Here is a 20,194-nt window from a genome sequence, read left to right as displayed (position 1 = left end):
AGGGGTCCCGACCCCCAGGTTAAGAACCACTGGGATAACCTTTCTCATTTATCAGTATCTCTAGTTCTCTACACCAAAGGCATTCAACTGATGGATGAGACCCCAATCTAAAACAGGTCACATCACTAGGCAATAACTACTCATAAAACCACTATTTTCTTTAGTTTACAAATTGGTTTAAAAAAAGATGAGGAAGATGAACAGATAAGAAAGGAGGAGAGACAATCAATGAGATATAGACAAAGAGAAAGAGAAAGAAGAGTCTTGTGGTAAAACAGCAGGAGAAACAGATATGTGATAAAATATTAAGGAGTAAAGTAGATGTGATAATGAAAGTCAAAACTGTTCTTCACATGGCAGGACAAGGTCTAATTTGAACATTGAAAGGGGTACACTGGTGAAGGAAATAAACCTTCCCAAACTGAGGGGAAATAATAATAACTTTGGTTTGGGTGGGACCTCTTCCTAATTAATGATATATAACGGTCCAATTTAATGGAGGAAAATGGGCTTCCCTTCAGAATCTCCTGCTTATTAGGAACTACTTCACATGGGCTCAAGTTCAGGGACTGTTCTGGCTGCCCTGTTTCGAAAAGGATATCACAGGGCTGGAGAAGGTGCAAAAAATTACAGCAGAACTGTTCAGACTTTTGAAGCCCCCTCCCTATAAGATAAGGTTTAAGCATTTTAAACAAAACCACAAAGGGGGAAGAAGGGCAGCAGGGGCGTAACGAGGCAGCCCTGGGCAAACTGTAGCTCCCCAAGTAAACCTGAGTTGGATGCCCCCCCCCCCCCGCATGGGCAGCCACTCCACCACGACCAAATTTTTTTTTTGCACCAGGACATTGGTGCCTACAGGGGGTGAAGTTTCTAGACATATCAGCACCAAAATTTCAGCATATCATCAGGAGACTGTCCTTATGCTACTCCCTAAGTTTGGCAAGGTTTGGTTCAAGGAGTCCAAAGTTATGGACTCCCAAAGGGGGTGCCCCTATCCCCCATTGTTTCCAATGGGAGCTAATAGGAGATGGGGGTTACAGTTTTGAGGGTCCATAACATTTGGCCCCCCTGAACCAAACCGCCCCCAACCTGGGGGGGGGTATCATCATCAGGCAGTCTCCTGATGAGACCCCGAAAGTGCTTTGAGAGTGTGCTCTCAGAAATGTGCCCGCCCCCAGCCCGCAAACCCCCATGGACAGCAATACAGAAAACTCAATGCAGAACAAAGATTCTTGGGCAAATTTCTAGGATGTTCCTGCAGGGGGCACGGTTTTGGATGTATCAGCACCAAAATTTCAGGGTATCATCTGGAAACTGTCCTTATGGTACCCCCAAAGTTTGGTGCAGTTTGGTTAAGGGGGTCCAAAGTTATGGACCCTCAAAGGGGTACCCCATCCCACATTCTTTTCTAAGGAGGTGGGGCTACCCTTTTGAGGGTAAGGCACATTTTTGAAGGCACAGTCTCAAAACTTTCAGGGTCTCATCAGGAGACTGCCCTAATGACCCCCCCCCCAAGTTTGGTGCAGTTTGGTTCGGGGGGCCAAAGTTATGGACCTTCAAAACTGTAGCCCCCATCTCCTATTAGCTCCCATTGGAAACAATGGGGGATAGGGGCACCCCCTTTGGGAGCCCATAACTTTGGACTCCCTGAACCAAACCTCCCCAAACTTGGGGAGCACCATAAGGACAGTCTCCTGATGATACGCTGAAATTTTGGTGCCGCTAGCCTAAAAACTGCGCCCCCTGCAGGCCAAAGATGGTAAACCACTAAAAATACCCAAAAACGCACCCAGCATTTTGATGCCCCCCACAAGGTGATGCCCTGGGCAGCTGCCCACCTTGCCCAATGGGCATTACGCCAGTGAAGGGCAGGATAAAAATCTGATAGACAGAAAGACAATGCTATAGAAGTCAGTCTGGCCCAAACAAAAGAAATCACTTTTTAATGTAACAGTATGTTCTCCAAAAAACATTATGCTCAGCAAATAACTTGCTGGTGGACTTTAGTCTGAAAACTGTCTGCCTGGCCTCAACCAGGACCAGGGCCTTCTCGGTTCAGGCCTCTTGGAACTCTGTCAAGTGAGACCAGGGCCCTTTCCGCACAGGCGGTAAAGAGTGCCCCAGGGACACTAAAAACAGCGTCCCTGGGGAGGGGAAACACGGATGTGGGATGCTATATAACCTGTTTTGGGGAGGGACTTCACACAGGTCCTGCCCCTGAAACAAGTCTGCCCCATTTTATTTTCCCCAACCCAGGTTTTTGAAAATCACTAAACTAGCAATCATTTTGAAAACTCCCAGGTTGGAGCCTCTACCGAGCAAACAGCAAAGCAGAAGGTCCTTAATTTCTCTACCATCCACCCCGTCCTCCATGGTCAGAGAAAAGCCGCCTGCCATTGGCCAGCAGTTGCAGGGAGGCCCCTTTTCCTTTTTTAAAAAAATTGTGGCTTGCAGTTGCATAGCTACGCAGGTGCAGCCAGTCTTATCATGGGACATTGGTATGATTGTGGGGGTTCATTTCAGCCTGCCTGCGTGGCTACGCACATGTTACAGGATGATAAAACCCCCAGAAGCATCTCCACGTGAATGCGGGACAGCAACCCGGATTGTTTCCGTGGCTTCAATCGCTGCCTGCATGGAACGCACATGAATGGGAAAACAGGAAAACAGATTTCTTTATCATGACTACAGCCCATTATATATTTGATGCAGAAGGGGCCAGAATGTGGAACTAGGTGGCCCTTGACCTGATACAACAGGGCTCTTAATGTCTAAGTTCCACAACCCTCTAGTTACAAACCACATGGGCACAGGAGTATGTACTTGCCTACAAAACTCCATGAGAACAATGATCAGGGCCTCCAAGTGTGATTCAGCCCTGAGAACAGAAAGATTAACCCATGTCATTTCAGTGAGTTTGGGTGGGAGTACCTGTGCATAACAGGATGCATTATAAGTGATATGAAGAGGATTCTGCTGCACAGCCAGGTATTGAACCTCAGAAGCCTCTAATCACTGCTCATCTGTTTCCCCTCTACTCACAAAGAAAGTCGGCATGTGACTGGTAGCTCATAGGTCCAGTCAATGGTCCCATTCTCTTGCAATTGGGTGCCTGCAATAGCTCCAGCAGGTTTCTCTGTTGTTATTTTGTACCTATTCAAAAGAAAAGACATTTCAGTTTGGGCAGTCAGCAAACAAGAATTCACTTTCTTGCAGAGACTTGAGTTATATTTACAGGATGTCTGTTTTTTCACAGGGGAAAGAGGAGCCTGCCAGGAGGAGACTTTAGTGGGCAAAGAGGAGATGAAGCTGAGAGTTAAAGAAAGCATACAATATACATACATGATTTCCTTGTTCTTGCGAGGTCCTCCAAAAGGGATAAATGGGAGGCTGCCTGTGGCTGCATGGTAAAAGGTTACCCCGATACTCCATAGATCTACAGTCGCCCCATACGCCTTCTGCTGGGGCTTCTTCAGCACTGCTCGCTTATATATATCAGGGTGCTGTTAAGTAATGAAATTTTTTAAAAATTGCTTGTTAGTTTTTTATTTAGTACATGTTTATCCTGCTTTTCCTGCAAGGAACTCATAGCAATGTGCACTATTTCCTCTCCTCCATTTTATTTTCACAATAACCCTGTGAGATACTTTAAGTGGAGAGAGGGTATGCCTGGTGAAAGGTCTGCCAACAAGGTTTATGACAGACTGGGGGTTTGAACTTGGGTCTCCCAGATCCTAGCCCAACACTCTATCATTACAAGTATATGATCTGTGATAGCCCAGGCTCAAGTTTTCTGTGGTAGTCCTACTACTTTGGAACAGTCTCCCAAAAGGGATAAAACAGGCTTTCTAAGGAGGTGTAATAGAAAACTATTTAAAGGACAACACAGGGCACCTAGAATGGGTTTTGGGTTACTTGTTTTAATCATTTATTTTATTGTTCTTTATTAATTAAAATATTTATACTTCACCTTTCCCCATAACTCAAAAGTGGTTTGTAAATCAAAATTTGAAACATGAACACCATAAACCCTGAAATAAGCTCCACCCTTTGTTTTTATTTATGTGTTTGTGAATAAATTAATTCAACAGAACAGCCTTACAGCACTGGTTGAATGGGGTATACATTTTCAAATAAAATAAATACAGTGCCTATCTCTGCCAGTAACCTATAGGTTCACAGTCATCCAAAGTCAAACAACTTGTAGGTGACTTATAGAAAGATGTCGTAGTTCTACTATCGGTTGCCAGATGGTATAACAATTGAATGCAGTGGCAACCTATTAGAGTCAGACCAATTATCCATTCATCTTCCTGTCCCCTTTCCTTACCTTTTACCTGATGCCACCCCAACAAACCCTGTGTCTTACAGTAAATTTTTTAATATTGTATGTTATTATGATATATAAGCTCTGCCGATAAGTCTTCAGTCTGGTGTGTAAAAAAGTATTATAGGAATGGCAGTTTTGATGAGTTCGTTTGGACTACACTATTGATAAGAGTCTGAACTACAAATATTACACACAGGACTATCACTATGTGTATATGTTTGACGTAATTTATCTGTTTTTTATGGACAATTGTTTTACTGTAACATGGAATGCCAATAAAGGCTTGAATATTCAAATAAAATAAATGCCATGGAATCAAAGCTGTAGAAAAGCAACAGTAGTAGTGGTTGGGAAGTGGAAAGAGTTGAGGGTGGCAGAGAGATCAAAATTAAGAAAGAAATTCTATTTCTTAATTGAAAGGTCCTGCTTTGCACTTTACTCACAAGATATTCTTCTGTCCCATAAACTGACACAAACTTTTCATCATCATCCAGTTCGCGGGCAGCTCCAAAATCCGTCAGCTTGTAAATACTCTGTCTGTCTTCTCCAATGAGACGCATGATGTTTCCTGGTTTGATATCCCTGTGGACAATCCCATTCTCCCGAAGATGATTCATGCCAGACACTAACAAGGGAAACAAGGAAAGGAGTATGTGTGATGGTCCTTCATAAAAAGGAACTCACAGAGCAGGCACAGAATTTGATAGATGACGAAACAGGTATTTCTATCTTAGCTGCCTCATCATGAAGAAAATCTGAAGCCCTAGACAAAGAGTTTCACAGAAACACATTCTTGGATTGGTGATGCTTTAGAAGGGAATTTATTTAAAATCACCAGCATGTCTTTCAGGCAAGATTCTCAGTAAACATCTCGCAGAATGGGAGGAATGAACAGTTTGAACAGGCTTAGCCAGTTTCCCTCAGGACTGGTTTGTATTTAGGCAATACATACCCCCAAAAAAGTAGGTTAATATGTCTTCCTCTACAACTCATGAAAAGTCAAAAGAAACCTGCTCTTTTAGGATATTAGCACATATCCTCAGTCTTCTAAGAAAACCACCAGATTCTTAAATTTTTCAAGAGAGCTGAAAAACAATTGCTCACAAGGGGCAGAATGATTCAAAACTACTGTATATACTTGTGTATAAGTCAACCCGCATATAAGTCAAGGCACCTAATTTTACCACAAAAATCTGGGGAAACTTATTGACTCGCGTGTAAGTTGAGGGTGGGAAATGCAGCAGCTACTGGTAAATTTCAAAAATAAAAATAGATACCAATAAAATTACATTAATTGAGGCATCAGTAGGTTAAATGTTTTTGAATATTTATTTCAAATAAAAACAGTGATGAAGCCCCAATCATATGGCCCAATTCTCCCTTTAAATCCCCTCAGAAGGGTTGGGGGTGATTTAAAGGGTTAGAAAGTCTAATAAGGAAAATTTGAGGAGTGCACCATCAGGAGGTGACATGTTTATGCTTGCAGTGCCAAAGCATTTCAGAGGCATCTTTAGGAGACCCTCCCTAGCCAGTACCATCCAGGTTTGGTGAAGTTTGGTTCAGGGAGTCCAAAGTTATGGACCCTCAAAAGGGTAGCCCCATCTCCTATGAGCTTCCATTGGAAACAATGGGGGATGGGAGCCCCCACTTTGGGGATCCATAACGTTGGACCCCCTAAACCAAACATCACCAAACCTGGCTAACTATCAACAAGAGATTATCCTGATAATACCACCCAAGTTTAGTGAAGTTTGGTTCAAGGGGTCCAAAGTTATGGACCCACAGCCCTTCAAATGCTCAACCTCATCTTCTACTGGCTCCCATTTGAAACAATGGGGGACAGAACACCCACTTACAGAGTCCATGCTTTGGACCCCCCTGAATAACTTCACCAAACCTGGCCGGTATCATCCAGAGTGTCACCTGTTGAAGCCGCCCTGAAATACAGGTGCCCCTGGTGATAGACAAAGTAAAAACCCTAAAAATATTTTTAAAAATACACCTCCCTTTCAGCATATATATAGAATTAGAAGTTTTCAGCACAAAAAATGTTCCGAAAAATTAGACTTATATGCGAGTATATACGGTATGTGAATTATTCCAATCATGTGTGAAGTTGGTGAGACATCACCTTGGATTGGACCAGTGATACAAAAACTTCAAGTGTTATCGCCTGTGACGAATGGGTAATCCACAATGCTGGAAGAATGGCACAGAAAAGTTCTATATTTTGCAAACATGGATAGACTATCACATCAGTTGAAACATCTTTTGTCAGACCTCTACACAGCAAAGAGGCAGCTGTGGTTTTTGTATATATTAAAAACTAATAAAATCAATGTACACCCTGTAGTATTAACCCATAAATGTTATAGTAAGATGCTTTCTTTCTATCTCTAAGAAGTAATTGGAAGACAGGGTTAAAGTGATACAGTTAGGAAGCAAATTTATATTGTTTTATTGTTTCCCTATTTCTTTTTTTCTCTATTTTTATCATAACTTAAAATATTGGCTTCTTTCCCCTTTCTTTATATGATTAAGGTTACATAAAGTACAACAGAAGTTAATACTAATGTGGATACTGTAGGGGAAGTCCACAAAGGGGTTCTGGTGGGTGGACTAAGGGTGGATGGGTGAGAGAACGTTTTTAATCCTATAGCAATTCTTATCTCTTATTAGTTATGAATTGGTTGGACAGCTTAGTTAGGATATTAGTTGTTATTACTTTTACTAATATTCGTATATCTTATATTATAAAGTATATCAAACATTAGATATAACAAACCTATTAAATTCAGAAACTGAATAATACAAACTTTATACCGAAATATAACAAGATCAAAGAATTACCTTCGCGACCGTCTCACCCCATATGTCCCGGGTAGGCCTCTGCAATCGGCAGAGACCAATTTACTGGTGGTCCCTGGCCCCTCCATGATGCGGCTGGCCTCTACCCGGGCCAGGGCATTTATGGCCCTGGCCACTGCCTGGTGGAACACCCTTCCATCAGATGTGCGGGCCCTGCGGGATCTTGGGGAATTCTGCAGAGCCTGCAAAATGGTTTTGTTCCACCAAGCCTTTCGTGAGGCCGGCCATGGATTCCCCCTCCAGGATGCCCTGTGTTGCGTGCTATTCCATCCTTGGCACGCCCAATATAGCATCTACTTAGCACTGCTGTCCCCTCCTGGCCTTGGGATCGGGCGTCGTACTTTTTGTAATGTTGTTGTACTTTATTGTGCTGTATTAATGCTGCTGTGTTTTATAGAATTTGTAAATTGTTTTAACTTAACTTATTTTTATTGTGTGAAATGTTGCTTTGGCCTACTGTGTGTAATGTTGTCCTTGGCCTATTGTACACCGCCCAGAGCCCTTCGGGGGTGGGCGGAATAAATAAACAAATAAACAAACAAATAAATATATGTAATTTAAAGGCATTTATTTGTTGACATGTATGTTTTTTATATTAATAACATGTATTTAAAAAACAAAGGAGCAGCAGTGGCGAAGGAGGTTAAGAGCTTGTGTATCTAATCTGGAGGAACCGGGTTTGATTCCCAGCTCTGCCGCCTGAGCTGTGGAGGCTTATCCGGGGAATTCAGATTAGCCTGTACACTCCCACACACGCCAGCTGGGTGACCTTGGGCTAGTCACAGCTTCTCGGAGCTCTCTCAGCCCCACCTACCCCACAGGGTGTTTGTTGTGAGGGGGGAAGGGCAAGGAGATTGTAAGCCCCTTTGAGTCTCTTGCAGGAGAGAAAGGGGGGTTATAAATATCAGCCACATACATACATACAAATAATAAAAGAGGGTAATCCAGAAACTTACCCACACAGCGTAACACTATGAGGAACTCAGATTCTGACAAACCAAAGGCATTTTCTGGTTCTTCTAACAGGGTCAGCAGGCTCCCACCTGAGCAGTATTCCATCACTAGCACTTTCTGTTTGCTGCTTTCCTGTGTTTGGATTAAAGGGTAAAAGTTAAATCCTATCATTAGGGTCAGGAACCTCACTTACAAAAATAGGTCAGTTACAGACACTTTACTTTGCCACAATTGAAGACAGCACAAATTTCCTGAAAGAACTGTTCTGATCACACAAAAATTAACTGGAAAGAGCACAAAGGAGGAGGAAGAGAGGGCAACTACTGACTTGCAAACAATAATGGAGATCTGCAAGAATCGAAGAACAAATTTGCATATGGTCTGGATTGATTACAAGAAGGCATTTGACTCACTGCCCCATAGTTGGATCATGAAATCTGTGGAAACCACAGCAAAAACATTTGAGTACTCACTGAAAAAGCGATGAGACAGTGGAAAACTGAACCGACAGTCAGAAATGAAAACTTTTGAACAATCAACATTAAACAAGGAATTTTCCAAGGTGATTCACTATCACCCTTACTGTTTATCATTGCCATGATCCCACTAACAGTATTTCTAAAGAAAACAAAGTTGGGATATCAAATGGGCAAAAACTTGGGAAAAATCTCACATTTGCTGTAGATGGATGATTAGAAACTGTACGGGAAATCAGACAAAGAAATCCAGTCATTAGTGAACACAATCTGCATATTCAGCAGAGATATTTCAATGGAGTTTGGCCTGCAAAAGTGTGCCACTGTGGCAATAAAGAGGGGCAAGATTATTGAGAGTGATGGGATTGAAATGCCTGATGGCCAACTCATCAATTGCAATCAAGAGGCAGCTTATAAATACCTGGGCATTTTGCAGCTGGATAACATCAAACACGGACAAGTGAAGACTGTGGTCAGCAGAGAATATGCCCAGAGGGTCAGGAAAATTTTGAAATTAAATGGTGGGAATACCATCAAGGCCATCAACACCTGCGCCATACCCGTCATCAGGTACACTGCGGGAATCATCAACTGGACACAGGCTGAGTTGGATGCATTGGATAGAAAAACTCTGAAGCTTATGACAATGCACCATGCCTTACGCCCGCGCAGTGATAAGATTATGCCTTCCCCAGAGATCTGGTGGCAGAGGCTTACTGCAGGTACAGCAAACAGTGGAAGAGGATAAATATGCGCTGGCTGATTATGTGACTAAAAGTCAAGAACAGGCATTGATTAAAGTGAAGAACAGACGTTTGCTGAAGACCCAGAAAACCAAACAAGAATACAGAAAAATTGTGATTAAAATGAGGACCGAAAGCTGGCATAACAAAGCTCTGCACGGCCAATTTCTGGAGAAGATCAAGGACAAGGTGGACAATGACTGGCTGTGGTTAACAACTGGAAGTCTGAAAAAGGAACCTGAATCTCTGATTTTAGCTGCTCAAGGGAAAGCCATTAGAACAAATTCGATCAAGGCCAGAATCGAAAAATCCTCGGATTACGCAAAATATAGATTTATTTATTTTTTATGCTTATGATTGTGCAAAGAAGCTGATGAAACTGTAGATCATGTCCTCAGCTGCTGCAAAAAGATTGCCCAGACTGAGTACAGTCTCTGAGTACAAAGATTGCCCAGACTGAGTACAAACAGAGACACAACTCAATGAACAAGATGATCCACTGGAATTTACATTTGGGTATATTGGACTCAAAAATTTTCAGGAGTCTCGAAAAATCCCAAGTCCCCATACTGGCATGGGGTTTTTCCACAGGTTTTTTTTTCAAGAATAAAAAATTAGGGTCCATTATACCCCATTGAGAATCTTTCCAGGGGTCTGGGGAAGGTGTTTTTCAAGATAGAGAAACCAAATTTTCAGTGTAGCTGCTGGTGACTCTCCTTAGAGAACCCCCCAAATTTGGTAAAGATTGAGTCAGAGGATCCAATTGTATGGACCTCCATAGAGAGCGCCCCATTCATCCTTCACTGTTACCAGTGGAAGAAAAATGGGGCCCATAAAATTGGACTCCTGACCCAACCTTTACCACACTTGGGGTTTCTTCTAAGGAAAGTCACTAGCAGCTACACTGAACATTTGGTGCCTCTACCTTGAAAAATGCCTCCCGGGCCCTGTAAATGTTTCCACAAGCTACACTTGAGCTGTATTATTTTTTCAACTAAAGATCTGTACTATTTAAACTTTAAAGAGCTGGTGCTGAACCTGCTGTCTGGTGTAAACTGGGCAGTAGGCTCAGTAGCTCTTTAATGTTTAAATATCACAGCTCAATTGTAGTTTAAGGCAAATCTTTCTGGGGTTCAAAGGGCTGTTTTTCAGCTTAGCTGTTGGTGACTCTCCTTAAATAACACTCAACTTTGGTAAAAATTGGATCGGGGCCCCCAACAGTATGAGCCCCCATCTCTCTTCCAAAATGGGCCCATAAGAATGTACCCCCTGACCAGTGGTGGGATTCAGCAGATTCACACCACTTCGGCAGAACCGGTTGTTAAAATGGTGCTTGTAAACAACCAATTGTTAAATTATTTGAATCCCACCACCAGAACTGGTTGTTAAATCATTTGAATCCCACCACTGCCCCTGCCCCTTTACCAGGATTCTTCTAAGGAGAGTCACCAGCAGATAAGAGATCAAATGCTGCCCCGAAACAGGCTGCATTGTGACATACCAGTGTACCAAGGCCAATATACAGCATATGTGTGTGTATACTCACACACATTATTCATACAACCTCAAATGGCTTTTAGCATATTTTGTATAAACAAGTAGTCAGATAAAGTGTTAGACTGACCTACACAGATGCTATATATGGTGGGCAGGGCTCCCAAACATGCTGAACAAAAATTCTGGACAAACAAAACACATCACATTTGTTCGTGCAGAGTTTATCATAAAGTTACTATTACCCTATCAACGCTATCATAGCAACAATTCCTCATTGTTACAAGTCACACTCACAATTTCTTCCACAGCAAAGAGTTTGACAATATTATGGTGGTTTAACTTCCTTAGGACTTCAAATTCCCTTATCTGCACCTCCTGAGGTCTCAGGTAACTGGCATTGTTGAAGACTTTCACAGCAACTAGTTCTCCTGATTTCTAGGGCAGGGGGAGGAAAAAGAAATTAGCAAGGATATAAGGAAAGACTTTCTATTGTACATGAACACATTGCAAGCTTTTAAATTTGCAACATTAAACATGTAAAATGTAAAAGTTAAAAGATTATATCCACATAGGCAATGGGCACATGATAAAGAGACTATTGGTGGCTCATTTCACACACACGTGCATGAGCCATTTGAGTCATGCATCTCACCAAATACTTTCTATGATTTCACTTGCATCAGTGAATATTCCCCGAAACAACAGATGTGCTGGTAAAACTTAAATTCCCATTGCCCCTTCACACCTTCCATGAAGAGATTAATCCAAACAATTGCATTACAAATAGATGCACATATGAGAAACTGTATGTATGAAGTGAGCTCACGTGATAGTTTCTGAGACAATCAAGTCTTCATGCAGGGACTTAATTGCCTCAGCTTTTCATAGACAGCTGTTGCATTGGAAATATCCCCAAAAGAACATCACCTAAATTATCTTTTCAATGAAAACCAGCACTATTATCAGCCAGCACACATTTGAGGGCCTACAACCAAATGTTAAAGGGCTCCCATGGGTCTTTTAAAGGCAATTTTCAGTTTCCTGAGGCTTCTTTAAAGGTGCTGACTAAAGGGGTATCTTTGTTTTCTCCCTCCAGAGAACTCACTGTAGCTTTGGTGAGTGATTTTAATCACTGAAGAGGCACTGAAAGAATGAGGTAAATACTAACAAGCTTTTAAAAAATAAATCTTTCAGATATCTTAATCACAGGTCACAACTAGTTTGACCCTTTGGGTAGGAGAGAAAGGCCTTCAGAAAGATTACAGATGTTATGCAAGTGCCACATTGGCAGCCCAAAGTAACAACCCCACACAACACAAAAACAAGCCCAGCTTCCCACCCCTTGGGCATCCCAGTTCAACTTCCTCCTTACTTGACTACCATTTCTGAGGTGGACGTAGCTTTTGAATCTCAAAACTTTCCTTATTAATCATCCCTAATGTGATCTTTTTATATGCTTCACTAAGGTCCCTTCTACAGATGCAGAATAATGAATTTTCAATCCACTTTCAATGCACTTTGAAGCTGGATTTTACTGTGCGGAATAGCAAAATCCACTTTCAAAGAATTGTGAAAGTGGATAGAATGTGCATTATTCTGTATGTGCAGAAGGGGCCTAAGAGAAGCCTCAATGTAACTCCACTTGTCACCTTTAATCATATACCCAAAAAAGAATTGTGACCATTGTATTGTCAAAGACTTTCACGACCGGAATCACTAGGATGCTGTGTGTTTTCTGAGTTGTATTGCCGTGTTCCAGTAGAACATGAAAGGCATTGCAGACTAATTCAGCCGGAAAAATCAGCATTAGCAGAACATGTATAAACCAAACTAGACACAGAATGTTATTTGAAAACACAGGAATTCTGGACCATTCTGACGGTCACTACATCAGACTACACAAAGAAGCCTCTGATATCCACAAGAACATGGACAATTTCAACAGAAAGGAAGAAACTATGAAAATGAACAAAATTTGGCTACCAGTACTCAAAAACACTAAAATCAAGACAATGGTTATTGAACACCACCCAGACCCAAGATGTCTCTCTGCAGGAAGCAATAAAATGGATTGTAAATGAGAACCTAAACGCACAGGCAAACCTCTATGCAAATGGCCTTACTAATTGATTATGCAACTTCAATGTTATATACAAATGCTAAAATGGAGCATTTAACACATACACATTTCACTTGCAAAATTTAATACTTTTAACCAATTCAAATGCTTCTTTGTCACACCCTGGGCATTTCACATGTATATATACTCCACTTGCTTTACAGTTACCAGGTCCTCTGAAGATGCCAGCCACAAATGCAGGCGAAACGTCAGGAGAAAATACTACTGGAACACAACCATACAACTCGGAAAACCCACAACATCCTACTGTGACTATTGTTTTGCACTTGTATTGTGACATCTCTTTTGCCAAACAGCCCCATTTTATTTGTAATTCTTTTGTTTTCATTCTTTTGGGACAGAAAAGCCAGAATACACATTCCAGTAAGGAAGCACCTCCTAACCTTGTTGCGGGCTTTGTAGACACTGGCAGTGGCACCTTGACCCAGCACATCCTCTGTTTCCCACAGATAGTTCAGTGTACTTTTCATGGCCAGCGAGTGGGTGGTCAGCCTATCACCTGCAAGACAAATGGAAGCACGAAGAAAACGTCACAAGGTGGCGTAAGATAAGCACCATTCCTGGAACCTAGCTTGGGCAGGTTATCAAGCCATTAAGCTAATTTAGTGGACACCACAGCCCAGAGACAAACATCTCTACTACTTTAACAGAGCATAATCCCTTGATACAGGTTCACAATATTTTATTTGTTTCTCTTTATAAGCAAGAAGTGCACCACAGCCCAGTATCTGGTCACCTTCTACCAGAAGTACTTAAATACCAGTAGATTATTAATAGATTACTAGCAGATTACTTGGTACTGTTCAGAATGCAGTGCCGGGACATTGCACCTCCCCAAACATCAGTTCCTAATAATGGAGTGGAGAGCAGGTAGGATAGGTCATATGAGTGTTTTAGAGGTGGGTTTTAACCAGGCCTGAACCTGCATAAAGAAATCTTGAGTGGAGCCAGTTTAAAACACAACAGTCCAGTGATGTAGATATAGATTTTTTATGGGGGGTTGGGATGAGGCCACGCCCCCACCCACCCCTGGGGGCGTGGCCACACTCCCCAAGCCCTGCCCCTGGTCTCAGTGCTTATAAAAGCAGCTCTCCGAGGCAAGTGATGACAGACTGCCCTGCCCTGCCCTCTCCTGCCCTGCCCTGCCCTGCCCTGCCCGCCCCGCCCCACTGGCTGGGCTCCCAGCTGGCAGCCGGCAGTCCCTTCTCCCTCCCCTCCAGGCTAGGGAAAATGGAGCTCAGTGCAAAATCTGAGGTTTGCGCACCACCACCCCCGGCATGGGCGGCTGCTGTGATGCTGGAATCCACCTCCAAACAGCATCACTTTCAATGGTGTTTAAATTAGGAAGCCCAGATTCTTCTTTTAAATCCATCTTAAAGGGAGAATCTGGGGTCCCCAGTTAAAACAACATTGAAAGTGATCCATCCCCCACCCTGAAACAGCATCACTTTCAATGTTTAAATTGGGGACCTCAGACTCTCCCTTTAAATCCATGCTGAAGGGATTTAAAAAGAGAATCTGGGGAAATTTGGGGGGGTGCCTGCTATCAGGGGTGCAATTGTTAAGCTAGCAGCACCAAACATTCAGGGTATCTTTAGGATACTCTCCTGATGATACCACCCAGGTTTGGTGAAATTTAGTTCAGGGGGTCCAAAGTTATGGATCTTCTTCTATTAGCTCCCATTGGAAACAATGGGGGATGGGGCACCCCTTTTGGGAGTCCATAACTTTGGACCCCCTGAACCAACCATCACCAAACGTGGGTGGTATCAGCATCAGACTATCCTGATGATACCACCTAGGTTTAGTGAAGTTTTATTCAGAGGGTCCAAAGATATGGACCCTTAAAAGGGTAGCCCCATCTACTATTAGCTCCCATTGGAAACAATGGGGAATGGGGGCACCCCTTTTGGGGGTCCATAACTTTGGACCCCATGAACCAAACTTCACCAAACTAGGCTGGTCTCATCAGGAGCATCACCTGACAATAGCCTGAAATTTTGGTGCTGCTAGCCTAAAACTGCGCTCCCTGCAGGCCAAAAACCGAAAAACACTTTAAAATACAAAAAACCCACAAACGGGGGGGGGGGGGGCGGAGCTTCGGGCATGCAATGGGGGGGTTGAACCCAAGAAACTCCCCCCCCTTACCTACGTCCAAGAAACTCCCCCCCCCCTTACCTACGTCCTTGCAACAGTCATATCACAAACAAACTTGACTGGTCAGTTGTGCTCCTGCACTCTCTCCTTTCTCTTTTTGCACATGTAGAGACTAAATATGAAGTGTTCAGCTAACTCTATTTAGTTGTGACATACAAAGGTAAGTGCCTCAGTTGCTTCTAGTTTCCTTTCTTCCTGGATTAAACCAGATTACAAAATAAATAATGGGAAAGAAACAAACCTCAGCTAAGCCAGGTGACTGCATTGGACTATCATGACGAACTGGAGATAGTTTAAGACTTCCATCTCAGCATGCCACATGAGACAAAGAACATTGTGGAAAGGAGGTGCCATTTTTGTTAAAAATTTCTCAAAGGCTTTCACTACTGGAGTTAAATATTTGTTGTGATGTTTTCAGGTTAAGTAGCTGTGGTCTGAGACCACGGATACATAACCTGCAAATCTCACAACAAATAATTTTTTGGGTTTTTTGTTGGTTTCTGGTGACTAAATTGAACACAAACATTTTAAGCACCAACTACGCTTCCTCTGTGGCTACCATACCCTGGTGCAGGTCTCTCTTTTGAGTTCTTTGTTCGGGAAAGTATCAGGAAAGCCAAGTCTTCAGATCTTTTTCCTAAAGAACCAACCACTTCCTATTGAGAGTATGAGGACCAATAAACAAAGCCTGATAAGCAAATACTGCCAGGTGTTTTCACCTGGGGCAGATACCAGAAGCATCTCTATTTTGCAAGACCAGAAAGCAAAAGTATTGCAAAACAGTCAGTTAAAGAGGAAATGTTTTGCTTCCTACAAAAGATAAATGAAGGGCCCAGTTTCTGCAATTAACCAGTTTTCTCTGAAGAAAGTTGCATATAACAAACAAAGTAGCTTGAAACATCTCTGTAAATATTGGACTAACTTCCTGATATGTTTAATAACAGGAAGAATGTTTCAGTCCTCTCCTAAACTCCCAATGCTAAGAATCGTGAGGGAAGCAGTCATTTTTCAACATCATGAAATACTGTACAGTATGCTAATTGTACTGCTCCCATTTATTTATTTAGAATATTTTTGCCACCTATTCAGGATCCTGCTTCAGGCAACTTGTAATTAAAGCCATCACAATATTAAAAACAAGCCATTAGACATAAGCTAATAAGACAAACCCCTCTAATTATAGGCCTGGGAAAAATATGTGTTTTGGTCTGGGGCTGCTTCCAGGGAGTGGGCATACCAAAGGCAAGGTACTACCACAGAAAATACTCATGTCTTGTCACTGCCCTCCACCCCACAAAGGCAAGGGCACAGAGAGCAGGGCTTGGGAGCCAAAATTTGATTGGTCAGCTGGAAAGTATGGGAGGAGGTGGTCTTTCAGGCACCTGGCCCAAATCTATTTGTGCCTTTAAAATAAGAACCAGCACTTTGAACTGTGACAGGAAACAGATGGCTATGAACCTGATTCTTTGGGGGACTGAAGAATACTGTGGTTCCTAAACAGCTTTTCTATTGATCAACAGCACCCCAGTCTTGTCATGATTCAGCTTCAGTTTACTGCTTATCATCCATCCCATAACCTTCTGCAGGCATTTAGGACGTCCACATCTAGAGCATATGCATAGCAAGTCACCACTGAAATACTTTTCATTTTACCTGCCTCAGTATCCATTAAATTTCAAGCTCCAGTTAAGAACTTTTCTACAACCAAACAAGCTCCCAAAGAAGTCAACTAATTCTAACCATGTTTTTCCACCAATTATTATCCATCCTCAAAAACAGCAATTACTGCACCTTTCTCAACCAACACAAAAAATATACCACTGGTCCACTAGCGCTACATCTTTTACTTCTGGTAGCTTTTAGCCATTTCAGCATTTCCTGTCCATTAACCTCATGACAATCATGTCTTAGCTTATATTGTACTTTTGCTTGAGTAGCAGATCTCAAAGCAAGTTCCAACCACTGTAAAGATAGTCCCCTCCCACACCACTTGAATGGGCCAAAACCTCCACCTTGCCGAAGCTCCTAGAATTCATGCTATTCCAACAGAGTATTTTCTTTTGCTGGAAACCACAGCTGAGTTTTTTACAAAACATACCAATTGGAGGGAGGGGAAAATGTTCTTAATGCTTTCTCATGTCCAAAATCAAAATGTTCATCATTGGTGTGTCTTGGAAGATGGGACCTGAAAACTGGATCAGCTATTAATTTTGGCACAAGTGTTTGAGTATAGTAATGTTTGTACTAAACCTTCAGTGTAACTCTCTCTTTCTGTGTTACCTTCACATCATCCATGTGAAATAGACCAGATCAAGAAAGTATGCACAAAGTCATCCAGTAAAGTTTGAACCCTGGACACATATTCTCACTGGTCAGGTTACTAATTTATAAATCATTCCAGGATGGGATATGGCAGTTAATGAGGATAAGCAGCAGCAATGGAGGGTGAACATTTTACATCAAGCCTAATTTGGCATGGGGATGTGGGCAGAGGGGCTTAAAGCAGTAACCCCTGATGTGAGACTGGAGTGGGCCACTCATCGAGAACCTGCTTTTAACTATAAAACGGTGGAAAACTGTGTTCTGTATTCTTTGTTCACACAGGGGAGGGGATTGATACATTTTGAAAAGCAGCTCGCAGAATGGAATAAAAACGTCAGGATAGTACAGTTGTGCTGTACAACCATAGGAAGGAAGGCGCGCCAGAACTCTGCTCGCCTTGCACAATTGCCATGAAAATCCCAATACTAGGCTATAGCCTACAGCCCTCCCAGGTATCGACACGGAAGTAAAGGAGCTCACCTGAAGCTTGGCAGCTCTCTTGCGATCAGTTTAACTCCTCGCCAGTTTCTAAACCGAGACATGGGCGAGTTTGACTAGCAAGACCGCAACAATCGCGAGCGCTCACGCGCGCCTGTGTAAGAGTCTTAGAGCATCAGAGCCACTTCCTGCTTTCTTTTTCTCTTAAAGGTACACTGTCCTGTTCTGTGGCCTCTCATCCCCCGTCAGAGAAATTCTCCAGCAACGTTCAACCAGCATCCTCTTCAGCTGTCCTCTTCCTCATTGCTAAGTGCATTGACTGCTTTTATGTAACATTAGTAGAGAGATTTAAAAATGTGAAAACACAATTGCCCAGCAGTTAGGTTCTCTTCATTATAGGGTTATCCTGGTACCTGGTTGGAGGCCAGAATTAGGACGAAGCTAAGGGAAAGGTTCTGTACGAATGATCTCTATTTCTATTGCATGTTGTTACCAGTCCTTTACTTTGAAGCAATGTTGTCCACCCATTGTACAGTGCAATCCAGACTACAACAGTGCAACAGTCATAAAGCAGAAAAAATTGGCATGTGAAAAGCAGAAACAGATGATCAAAGGTCAATCACAAAATTGCTTTACATAGAACAAAGTATTTTGGAAACGTTCTAGAAGTGAAAGTTGCACTGAGAGCAACAGGGAAAAACAAATCCTCAGGGGCAGATGGGATACCAATACAGTTATTCCAATTCACAGGAGTTTATCAAAATCTTGACAAAAATATGCCAACAAATATGGAAAACAAAATAATGGCCCACAGGCTGGAAATGGTCAATTTAACATTCCAAACGCAAAAGAAAAGACACCACAGGCTGCAGCAACTATTGGACCATCACATTAATTTCTCACATGAGTAAAGTAATGCTCAAAATCTTACAATAAAGACTGTTGCCACATGTGGAATGACAAATGCATGATCTTCAAGCTAGATTCAGAAAAGGAAGAGGCACTAGAGATCATATTGCAAATTTACATTACTGATCTTATGAGGGAATTTAGAAGAAAATTAGCTTGTGTTTCATAGATTACAGCAAAAAAATTTGCCTATGTGGATCATGAAAAGCTATGGCTGATTTTAAAGGGAATGGGTGTGCCACAGCATCTGACTGGGAAATTTCTCAATTTCAGGCTGACAATGAGGAAACTGAAATTGTTCAAGACTTTCTACTCCTTGGCTCTATCATTAACCAAAAGGGAGATTGCAACCAAGAAATCAGAAGGAGATTGAGACTGTGCAGCTATGAAGGCAGGGGATAATGACAGGTAGAACCTCCATCTCCCTTATACCAAAGGAAAAGAACGTTCCCTAATTCTTCCAATATCTTAGTTCAGCATAGGTGCTGTTTGGCTGATAGATTAGATTTCAGTTGGACACACAGTTCTTAATGCATTAAAATGTGATATACTTTCCAGATATTTCACAGAATTAATGCAAGCTGGCACTCAGAGGTTCATGTGTTGACTCTGGCACCTGTAAACTATTCAGAAAGGGGTATTCTCCCAACCCCCTTGTCCTTCAGACTTCTCAAACCTTAGAATTATTTCACAGCATTTGAAGCAAATCTTTCTAAAGAACTAGGGATGTGAATTCTCCTACATGAAGTGTAAATTCACCCTCTGATTAGGGAATGGTTCCTCTTCAACACAAATTCTTTCCTCAGTTCTCCCACTCTGTCAGGAAGATGAACTAGCTCTGTTCTTAGGTCCTGGGCAAGGAATTCCTTTCTCCCCAGAAGATAATTCCCCTTAATGGCTAGAGTAGTGTTCCTTCTTTCCCAAATACTCTTTTCCTGCCAATGCTACAGGTCCTTCACAGATGCTAAACACATCTGTTTTCTCTAGAGCTCAGAATTGAACTCCCAACCTTGTCAGAAGCTCTGACCCCTTCTAAAACTCCACTCACTCCTAACCTGTCACTCACACACTGAGGTTCTGTGAGGGATGAACACTTCAGAGTCAGACTTTTCTGCCTCAGCTTCTTTTTAAGTTCATCAATTTAAGGTTGACAGTGAGAGAATTGAAACTGTTCAAGACCCTCTATTCATTGGCTCCATCATTGACCAAAAGGAAGACTGCAACCAAGAAATCAGAAGGAGATTGAGACTGGAAATGGCAGCCATGAAAAAGCTAGGAAATATTCTTAAGTGTAAGGATGGGTCACTAACAACCAAGATCAAGTTAATTCATACCATAGTATTCCCTATTACTATGTATG

At 42.2% G+C, this 20,194-nt stretch overlaps 1 protein-coding gene across 5 annotated transcripts in view; it reads right to left on the bottom strand.

Moving 5' to 3' along the window:
- The window catches only part of IKBKE (inhibitor of nuclear factor kappa B kinase subunit epsilon), a 50,804-nt gene extending 32,736 nt beyond the window's left edge, over positions 1-18,068 (bottom strand). For all 5 annotated transcript variants that reach the window (XR_007244685.1, XM_048498905.1, XM_048498907.1 and 2 more), the window contains exons 1-7: positions 17,968-18,068; positions 13,392-13,507; positions 11,163-11,303; positions 8,155-8,284; positions 4,774-4,955; positions 3,343-3,503; positions 3,043-3,153 (exon numbers count right to left, since the gene is read on the bottom strand). Coding sequence is in view for 4 of the 5 variants with exons in the window: in XM_048498905.1 (XP_048354862.1) it covers positions 3,043-3,153; positions 3,343-3,503; positions 4,774-4,955; positions 8,155-8,284; positions 11,163-11,303; positions 13,392-13,478 (812 nt within the window). In the remaining variant the exon portion in view is untranslated. The remainder of the gene's footprint in view (positions 1-3,042; positions 3,154-3,342; positions 3,504-4,773; positions 4,956-8,154; positions 8,285-11,162; positions 11,304-13,391; positions 13,508-17,967) is intronic.
- Positions 18,069-20,194: the final 2,126 nt, after the last annotated feature.

This window comes from Sphaerodactylus townsendi, linkage group LG05 (assembly GCF_021028975.2).
Source record: "Sphaerodactylus townsendi isolate TG3544 linkage group LG05, MPM_Stown_v2.3, whole genome shotgun sequence".
In the NCBI taxonomy this organism is placed as follows: domain Eukaryota; kingdom Metazoa; phylum Chordata; class Lepidosauria; order Squamata; family Sphaerodactylidae; genus Sphaerodactylus; species Sphaerodactylus townsendi.
This window is presented reverse-complemented; position numbering and strand designations above follow the sequence as displayed.